The sequence below is a fragment of the Neopelma chrysocephalum genome, unplaced genomic scaffold (assembly GCF_003984885.1).
Source record: "Neopelma chrysocephalum unplaced genomic scaffold, ASM398488v2 Primary Assembly neopelma1_124, whole genome shotgun sequence".
Taxonomy (NCBI): domain Eukaryota; kingdom Metazoa; phylum Chordata; class Aves; order Passeriformes; family Pipridae; genus Neopelma; species Neopelma chrysocephalum.
The window spans coordinates 3,282,258-3,292,239 of record NW_020897786.1 but is presented as its reverse complement, the minus strand read 5'-3'; the positions used below and the strand labels follow the sequence as shown (position 1 = coordinate 3,292,239).

Here is a 9,982-nt window from a genome sequence, read left to right as displayed (position 1 = left end):
GCTGGATGGGACTCGTTTGCAGGCAGGGGTGGGAACTGGGCTTGGTCTGCCTTCCCCAGGGGATGTGGCCATTTCTCCCCCTCACAGCAGAGTGTGGCCGTTACTGACCCTCAGGGCGGGGGTGTGGCAGTTCCCGCCCCGTTCCGCCGTTCCCACCCCGTTCCGCCGGCCCCACCCCGCGCAGGGCAGGGAAGGGCACAGGCCCCGCCCCGGCCCGTCTCGCGGCACCGCGCAGGCGCGGCGGCCATTTCCGACGCGGCGGTGAAGGCTCGGGCGCGGCCGCAGCGCCCGGTTCGTGCCGCGGGACGGGACCCGCCGCCCCCGCCCGGCCCAGCGGCTCCTCTCCGGCCCGCCGTGAGTGAGGGCGGGCGGCGGGCGGGCTGGGGGGTGCGGGGCGCGGCCCTGCGCGGCGCGGGGGGCGGCGAGGCCCTGGCGTTCCGCCGCGCTGAGGATGACTGTGCAGTGCGGGCGGGCGGCAGCGCCCTCTGGGGCCGGGCCGGGGGCGCTCGGTGCCGGTGCCGGTTCACGTGTCCCGTGTTCCCCCGCAGGCCCGGTGCCGGTTCACGTCCCTGTGTTCCCCCGCAGGCCCGGTGCTGGTTCCTGTGCCCGTTCCTGGCTCACGTCCCTGTTTTCCCCCGCAGGCCCGGTGCCGGTTCCTGTGTCCGTTCCCGCTGCACGTCCCTGTGTTCCCTCGTAGGCCCGGTGCCCGCGGCGCGTCCCCGGCACGATGGTGAGTGGTCCCCTCTCCCGGGGCTCTGCGGGGCGCGGTGCTGCCGAGTCACGGCCCGGGCGGTCAGACCGGCCCCAGCTCACCGGGTATTTGGGTCTGTTGTGTTTGTTACACGGGAACTTGGAGGGTTGGTGTCAAGAGACTGACGGTACTTACTGAGCTATTGCTTTTTACAGTCTCGAAGATATGACTCCAGAACTACCATATTTTCTCCTGAAGGTATTTTTTAACCCCACACTTTCAAGTAAACTCTGACTGCTCTATTCATCTTCTCACTTGCATGAAGGTTGGTTGTTTATAGCGTGTTTCTGTCTGTGTATGAGTTAGAGAAATCATATTTACCCAATAGAAGTAGCACCCAGTTCTGTAAGGACACCAAGGGTCCAAAGTGGACATTTCCAGATTCATTCTGACTGAAGCAATAATAAACCCTTCCCTCATTAGTGAGTAATATCACCTGCCACATTTTTGAAATAACCATTTATCTTTTATTTGATATGGGTGGATTTTGTCACTCTCTCCTAAGACTGGACAATATCCTGCTGGTGCAGTCACACCTCTCCTTGTTATTCTTACACATGCTGAAACAAGTGTCTGCACACCATGTTTTCCTATTTCTTAGATGGAGGAACTCAAAAAGTTCAGTATCAGATATTTTCTTTGATTATTGAAAATCCATTTTGGCTCATTTTACTGCAGTAGAGACTTCTCTAGATTTTTTTTTTTAATTTTTTTCAAGAAAGGATATTTTCCCCATTTTTGGATTTTCCTTCTTTGATTCCTTCCTCCTGTTCAAACTGTTAATTTGCTCTCAACTGGTAACAGACTGGAGAAGTAAGAGCAGCTTGTATAATGAGCACCTGCTAGATTCTTGCAAGTTCAAGTCAGTGTGTGAACTTGATGTTCTTTGGTGTTATTTTTTGACATTATCAATTGAAACCCTCTCCCAGGTCGCCTGTACCAGGTGGAATATGCCATGGAAGCCATTGGACATGCAGGCACTTGCCTGGGAATTCTGGCAAACGACGGAGTCCTGCTGGCAGCAGAGAGACGCAACATCCACAAGCTGCTCGATGAAGTGTTTTTCTCAGAGAAAATATACAAACTTAATGAGTAAGTTGAAATGATGATCAAATGTCCAGTGATGCTATTAGTAACAAAACACTGGCTAGCACATAATCTGCTTTTATTTAATTTGAAGTGTTAACAATCTTTTTGGTGTTTTAGACAAGTATGACTGCTTTGTTGTTGCTCACTTTAGTAGTTCTCCTTCTAAAGCAGAAATATTGCTGGGTTTGGTTTTTTTTATCTCTAGGAGAATTTTCCAGGTGGAATAGCCTATTTGTTGTGCTGTGCCATACAAGGTAATGGTATTGCAGCAGTTCAGAAAATTGGGAATTCTGTTTTACAGAGTACCATTAGGAGGCAGAATGAAGAATGCACACATGCTACTTCAGCTCAGGATCCTCCTCTAAGTCTTTGTTTTTCTTTGGTGACTCAAAGAGAACAAGATAATTGGATGTCTTAGGCTTCTTTGCCACAATTGTAGCAGAAATGATACATCTCCCTATTACAACTTCCATTTTAGTTCTCTGGAAATTACATTTGTGATGTCACAGCAAAGATTATTACAGATTATGCTTTCTTGCCTGTAAGGGAGGTAGAGCTTCATCCTTGCTGGAAGGTGCACATGAAACACAAATAGTTTTCCATCCTGTCAGCCTCCCATTCCATGTTGATCCTGAAGGCAGTTAGAACAGTAGGAAGCACTGGATTTTAGAGGAGGCAGTGCACTGGAGCAGTCCCTAGAACAGCCCTTCCATCTTCTGGGAAATTCCCAATTTCACAAATCCTTCTTGGGTAATGAAAGCTTTGTAGCAACATGAGATTGGGCTAAAGAGCTCTTAATTTAAGAGCTAACAAAACAATCAAGGATGTGAAGTGCCTGATTTTATTAGGGTCATATCCAGATGACTGAGTTTCAGTGGCACAGATGCCGTGTGTCAGCCAGCAGCTCCCACTGGAGGCCTGTCACATCCGTGTGGTTCCACATCAGGTGGCCTCCTGAGGGGCACCTGCATGTACCTGATGGCTCTTGTAAAGCCACCTGGCACTTGATCATGTTTGGCATGATCTCAGAACTCTCTGTGTAACCAACATGCTGACTCACTCACATTCGCTGTCCAGCTCTGCTCTCAGGAAAGGGTTACTAATATTTCTGGTGTACCCTAAAAGCAGGAGCTGATGAACCTGTTTTATGTGGCAGCTACCTAGTTTTGATCAGAAAAGCCTTGACAGCAGGTGTTGTGCTTGGACCCCTGTGTGAAGATGTGACTGTCGGCTGGAGATGGGTGGGAATTCAGTCTGTGCTTCCCTTGCAGGGACATGGCTTGCAGCGTTGCAGGAATTACTTCAGATGCCAATGTTCTGACCAACGAGCTGCGACTGATTGCACAGAGGTGGGTCTGCTGATAGTTCACATGGTTTTACTTGCCTGCCCTGTCACATTCAGTTCCCTGGGTGTTAAACCAAAATGAACGTGCCTTTAGTAGATCAGAAGTAGATTGAAATAGAACAGCTAGATCAAAGAGGCTCTAACTTGGGAACTTGTTTCCTCTTAAATGTTGTACAGGATACTGTCAGCAAAACAAGTTTTGAAAACCGTTTTTTCTCCTCTTTGATATTAGGTATTTGTTACAATATCAAGAGCCCATTCCCTGTGAACAACTAGTAACAGCACTGTGTGATATCAAGCAGGCTTACACACAGTTTGGAGGTAACGAATGTGATGAGTCATTGTGTTATTAAATGCCTAAGGAACAATTCTCTGTCATAATATGAAGGATCTAAATCTCTGGACAGTTCTACTGAATTTAAGTTATACTGAGAAAAACAATAGCCTAATTTAAGAGGGGAATGGGTAGTCATGGTTACTGCTTTGCTGCTGAAGGTGCTACTTTTTATTGATTGGGAAATTGATGGCTGAGATGCCATCCCATTGCACAGAATGCTTTGAGTGCTCTTGTATTTAATCAATGCCTTCAAAAGACCAGTAGAGAATTGTTTGATAGGCAGCTTTTCAATGTTTGGGGCCCACCCAAAATGTAACACTTCAAAAAATACTATTTCTGTGGCTCGAGGAACATGTCAGAGAACGAGGTTGTCTTGTTCCTTAATATGTGAACATTAGTATGTATTCTCTGTTTTACATATATGTAGTGTGAAAGAATTACCTTTTCATGTACTTGGCTTTTGACACTGTTAAGTTAAACACTTTAACAGCTAAGCTACACACTTTAAATATTCAATTTTGATTTAAAGTCCTGAGATGATAAATTACAATTTGTGGAGACAGAAATGAGCTGCTCTTAGGGTTAAATGGAATAAATCTCTGCTGCCCCCCACCCCATGACTTAGAAAGAGATGCTGGCGTGCTTATCTCAAGCAACAGAAGTGCAGAACTGTCTGTTAAATCCCAGTTCACAGGAATAGATTTGGAAAAAGAAATCAAAGAAAATAATTGTCACTCATGACCAATCTTGTTACTAAATTTAGATTGCTAATAGCCTTCTTTTCAACAGGAAAACGTCCTTTTGGTGTGTCGTTGCTCTATATTGGCTGGGATAAGCATTATGGATTTCAGCTCTATCAAAGTGATCCTAGTGGAAATTATGGAGGCTGGAAAGCTACATGCATTGGGAATAACAGCGCTGTAAGTTCTGGGTTTTTTCTTCTCAAAAAACAAGGAAAAAGGTGTAAATTGCACTGTACTAATTAAACTGAGTTGTTTATTACTAGTGCAGAAGAGATTTACAGGTGATTTTAGCAATGCTGCTGTTACTCATGTATTATCTGCCAAAAAGCCCAACAGTTTGGTTGATTGCCCAAAGATACCTTTTTAATTTCTGTCAAATTTACAGGCAGCTGTGTCAATGCTAAAGCAGGACTACAAAGAAGGAGAAATGACCTTAAAGACTGCCCTGGCCTTGGCCATCAAGGTCCTGAACAAAACCATGGATGTCAGCAAGCTCTCCGCAGAGAAAGGTGAGCTCCTGCAGTGCCACCGTCTGCAGTGAGGGCACGTGCTCTAGATGTGGGTTGTTGGCTCTTTTGTCATGCAAACGATGTAGGGGTGACACAGGGAGTGTGTCAGTGCTGTGTGCTCTGCCTGCTGGCAGGGGGAGGACAGGAGCCTTGTGCTTCCCTGTCACTTGTGCTCCCAAAGCTCGCCCCAGTGCTGCTGGCTGTGCCCGCAGGACAGAATGTAACGCGCTGTCTGTTCCATGTGTTTCAGTTGAAATTGCAACACTGACCAGAGAGAACGGAAAGACAGTGATAAGGGTTCTGAAGCAAAAGGAGGTGGAACAATTGATTAAACAACATGAGGAGGAGGAAGCAAAAGCTGAACGTGAAAAGAAGGAAAAGGAACAAAAAGAGAAGGATAAATAGAGTATGAAATCAAGTGTTCTCTAGATAATAAAGGACCTGCTTCAGTAAAAGATAATCTGGATTTCTGTCTGGTAGAAGCCTACAGCTACGCCATGGAGGACCCAGAATTACTTTTGATGAACCAGGTCCTTAATCATCATTTAGATAATTAGTTTACTGCTCCTTACGTTGACCAATAATTGCTTTAATTCTCGAACACTCTATTTCTTTCATCTTCTATTTTTTTTTTTATGGAATAAAATTTAAGAAGAATAGCGATGGGTGTCTTTATTTCCTTAGTAATGCCTGGATATGCACAATCTTGAGGAATTTATTCGCTTTAAACCATTAAAACAAGGTATATGCTAGTTGGTAAAGAACAAATATGGTGTTAGAATTGTTAGAATTTTGTGTGTATGTGTGGGTTTTCCTTTTAAGGTAGTGAAAAGAGCTCCATAGTTTGAGAAGTCATTTCACAAATACAGAATTAAAGTGTGCTGGCATGCCAAGTTTTAGTTTTGGCCTATTTTGTTCTATATCAGGCTCTGTCAAACTGATGGTCTTGCAAGCAGTAGTGTTTTAAAAATGCCCTGTAGCAAATGTGTTCAGTTTATCATAGCCTTCACCAGTGCATGTGTTTTCTAAGAAATTAATCATACAACACGAGCTGTATTCACACAAACTAGAAAGACATTTTACAAAGGCCATGTGAAAATGTTAATCTATCTTGTCAGAATAAAAATAGGTAAATAAAAGAGTGCATGATTTTAGGCCATGTTGACTATTTCACATTTTATCCTGAAAGGAAGTTGAGATGTTTTATGTTTAGCTTGGTGTTGCTGATATGTCCTCAGAGAATTTGGTTCCCTTTTCAGGCACAACGGTCTTAAAAAATACCAATTAACCACCTGAGAAATCATAATGTTTGTGCATGAATTAGAAATTATAATAATTTTTGTCCAGCTTGCCCCTATACTGAATGCAAGAAAGTGTACTTGTCAGATTAGCAAAAATCTCTTCTGGAAAAAAAACCAGAGGAAATGAAAACAAGTTATTGAAAATTATTGTGCACCCTTTCAGATCTCAAAAGCAAAGTGAAAAGCTCAAGTGACCTGGTTAAATGTGAGGCCTTACTTGCTGAATTTCCAGCTGTGACGCTGGTGATCCAGCCCCTTTGTGCCCACCCTGGATTGTATCGATCTTGTGGCTTTTTTGGTTGGTTGGTTTGGTTTGTTGGGAGTTTTACCCCAAAGGTTATGTGATGTGGACAGGATTGAATATGACCATTTAAAGAAACTCAGTGAATCCATGCAGTGTTTTGTTGTTAATCCATCCCAGACATTTTTGACTAAAATGTACTTTGTCAACATGGCCAGAAATGACCCTTCATCTCCACTAAACCCATTTTTGAGCTCGCTGCTGTAAGAGTCACTGTTGAGAACAGAGGGAAGGAATCTGCCTTGAGGTGTCTGTGCTGCAGCTGGTGCAGATGCCCTGAGCTCTGGCAGCCTCTGCAGGGACAGCAGGGCTGGCTGGGGGCTCTCTCCAGGCTGCAGGACCTGCTTGCTCATTATGGCTCAGTGCAGGCCAATTGCTTTAGTCCTTTGTACTGAACTTAGACAGCACATGGTTAATATTCAAATTTTACAGCCAGTAAAAGTTCCACTGACTCTTCTTTACACCCTGTGCTACAGCAGGTCTTCCAAACTAACACAGGAATGGTATTTCATGTAAGGAGCCCTGAACAGTTGCAGACAACGTGCAATGGGTAAGATTCAATCTCCATCATAAAGGGTTGTATAAATACCTCAAGCTCCATTTTTATGTAGAATTCCAGTGCTCAGTCTTTCTATTTTTTGATACCATGAATGCAATATATCAGCATCTTTTTGCAGATTTCTGGATCACTGATGATGGTTATACAAGTGCTTGGAATATGCTCTAAAACAGCAATGCCAAAATGGAGTTTTGTCTCATTTCTCAAAGATGACTTGCAACAAAACGTGATGGGCTCCAGCAATGCTTTCTGTCTTTGGGGAAACCAGGAGAGCATCTGAGCTTGTGTTCATCGATGTATATAGACCATACAAGGCAGTTTGTTCAGTGGAGTAGTGTAAGTATTATTAGTTAGCTTAGGATATAGACTTATTGAAATATTTTTTTGTAAATGCATCTTTTTCTAACAAAATGGGGATAATCTTTGTTTAAAGAACTACCAATAGCATTTCTTTGCCAAACACTGCATAATTTGCTGTTAAAGGAGAACTGTTTAGATACTGTAATAACAAAGAATTTGGAATGACTTAAGTAATTTTCTGATCTGTACTCCATTATGTCTTGAAGCGTTGTGTAGTTACACTAAATTTTAAAAGTTCTATTTATTTAAAGGTTTTGTTTACCCAAAGTAAAAGTAGTGTCAAGTACTTTATGAGTATAATCTTTGAACAGTAATTACCAATTTAATTTAAAAAACCCTCATCTCTCCTGAGTGCCATTAATAGCTGATTGTGAGCTGAGCCTCGGTACTGCCTTGGAACAGGCAAGTAACTCCAGCTGGCACTCCTGTCCAAGTTGTACAGCAAAGTTCTCCTGAAATAAATTTAATTTCTGATTTTTTTCTGCATTTGAGCCTAGGGCAATAAGCAGATGCTGGGGATCTCTCATGACTAGAATCTTCCTGAGCCATCCTTGCAAGTTCCTTACCTGTTCTTCCTAGAGATAAGAGCAGTGTTTGACTGCATTGGCCTATTGTGTTGATTCTGGCTTTGTGTGTTTAAACAAAAAAACCTAAAAAAAAAATCACCACCATCTGTGCCTTTTCTGGGAGTGGTTTGGGGATAAGTCGTAAGAACAGAAAATGATTCTGGCGATACATTTGAGGTATCTTTGCTAATCAAAAGATCTTCCTGTTCTTTGTATGTTTTTTTTTGGTGTACGTAGTGTTTACGTAGAGTTTACAGTGTATTACATAAATATTTCAAATATTTAGCTATTGCTGTGGCTTAATTGTTATTTTAACACCAGAACTTTGTGTGGTGCTGTGGAAGGTGACAAATTTTTCACATTAGGTAGACGTATTTACTTGAAACTGTTTGCATAATATGATGTTTGTAAACTTAAAAACTGGGTAGCTTATATCTCACGTGACTGCATGATAGAACTTGATAGGGCAAATATGCAAATATTCACAAATAGATTGTCCTAAGAAATTGTAACGTGGTTTGTTATTCTAAGTAGCTTAAGAGGCAATGAAACTACTGCTTCTCCAGTGATATCTGTGCTGTCCTTGCATCTGTCAGTGTTTAAAAAGAGAGTTAGCTTGTTTTCTAGGTGACTGTATCCTGCTCAAATAAAGTCAAACTTACTTCTAAGACTGCTTCTTATATGACCTCCTTTAGGTATGCTTCCCTCTTCATCCAAATATTTTCCTTGTTAGTTACGAAAGCACACAAATTGAGATGAAAAAACTTCTGATGTTAAATTTGACAGCTGCTTCTGGTTTGTTATGGATTTCCTTCTGTTCATAACCTTCAAATTAGGGACAATGCTTCTCCACTGTGTTGTGAGAATGAATACATTAATGATTGCAAGGTGTTCAGAGGAATGGTTTTAGAGGCCACAGAACTGTATGTGATAATAGATAACAGAGCTAGGTGTGTACAAGATATTAAGTCCAAGAAGTTAATGCACTTGGGTGCTTCATACATGAGAGAAATCGTGTAGCTTCAGACTAGATGAGATTCTAGGACTTAAATGTCTTTCATTTTCTTTAAAGAATATTTTCCATTACAGTTCTTCTGTAGTGAAAGCTGTCCTCATTTTCAAGTTTTAATTGCGGTTATTTCTATTGCAATATGAAAGACCACTGAAGTAACTTGATCTAAGGGTATCCTTCACTGGCTTTAATCTGGACAAAATTCAGCTTCACAAAGTTTTTAGAATATTTCTGATTTTACATAGAGAACTGAGCAGCTTGCTATTTTTATCTGTGTTTAATTTGGCATTTGGCTTTCCAGTTAAACTACTCTTCAGTGCACAGTGAAAGCTGCCATCAGCCAATTTATTGCAGATTCTCAGAGCATACTTTAGTGGGGACCTTCAGATGTCACCTCCAGCTGACAAGGGCCCTTTGAAAGACACCATCACTCATGTAACTGTTTAGGCTTTCACTTAATGACAAATACTAAACATGCTGGTGTTATTATTAACATTTTGCTCCAAGCCCAAAGCAGCAGGAAGAAACAGCTGCTTATTTATAACTACTGTTTTCTAAAACAGTACTAATACAACATAATTAACATGTGCCAGATGACGCTACATGAAATATTTAGCAAAAGGTTGGGCATGTAACCCAGACAGTTTGATCCTTTTATATCTTACAGCATCTGTTTTGCCTGGTTAGGACCCAGCTGCACACAAATCCACAGTTATGTAATAAAACCAGTTTGCTATGTCCTGCACGTTCCAGTGGCAGCTATTTCAACACTGTTAACGGGACATGAAGGCTCTAAAATGCATTTACTGCAAGGCACACACACTCTGCTCACAGAAATACAGATTTTACACCATCACCTCATGTTAGGAACACCAGGTGCAGTGCAGTGGGGCATTGAAGCAGTTGTCATCAAAAACTACAGAGTTGCAATTTCAGTACAAATATTGCCAAGTAATTTTTGGAGCACTCAGAAAACACCAGAACTCTGGTGTGTCACAAAAGAAATAAAGTAGGGTTCTTTTGTGCCCTGTTTTGGGCTAAAATATATTTTTTATTTACTCTAAAATCTTGGGTTGACCACTGCATACAGACTGAGCATTTCAAAACAG

At 42.3% G+C, this 9,982-nt stretch overlaps 1 protein-coding gene across 3 annotated transcripts; it reads left to right on the top strand.

Moving 5' to 3' along the window:
- Window positions 1-336: 336 nt before the first annotated feature.
- Window positions 337-8,529, top strand: PSMA4 (proteasome subunit alpha 4). Of its 3 annotated transcripts, XR_003536606.1 has the most exons (10): window positions 337-354; window positions 642-730; window positions 907-949; window positions 1,681-1,843; window positions 3,112-3,189; window positions 3,418-3,506; window positions 4,312-4,442; window positions 4,651-4,774; window positions 5,025-6,926; window positions 7,054-8,529. XR_003536606.1 is itself a non-coding variant. In XM_027697969.1 (9 exons), the coding sequence occupies exons 2-9, from the start codon at window positions 728-730 to the stop codon at window positions 5,177-5,179; spliced, it is 786 nt and encodes a 261-aa protein (XP_027553770.1). In that variant the 5' UTR covers window positions 337-354; window positions 642-727; the 3' UTR covers window positions 5,180-8,529. The 3 variants fall into 3 exon arrangements, 2 of the variants coding, with proteins under 2 accessions (XP_027553770.1, XP_027553771.1); XM_027697969.1 differs by having other exon boundaries at window positions 5,025-8,529; XM_027697970.1 differs by lacking the exons at window positions 337-354; window positions 642-730 and having other exon boundaries at window positions 930-1,016; window positions 5,025-8,529.
- The last annotated feature ends 1,453 nt before the right edge of the window (window positions 8,530-9,982 follow it).

Excerpts from the sequence above, each read along its gene's own strand:
- PSMA4 (XM_027697969.1), top strand. Across the intron at positions 950-1,680 it reads TACCATATTTTCTCCTGAAG|GTCGCCTGTACCAGGTGGAA; the intron begins GTATTTTTTAAC and ends ACCCTCTCCCAG. Across the intron at positions 3,190-3,417 it reads CTGCGACTGATTGCACAGAG|GTATTTGTTACAATATCAAG; the intron begins GTGGGTCTGCTG and ends CTTTGATATTAG.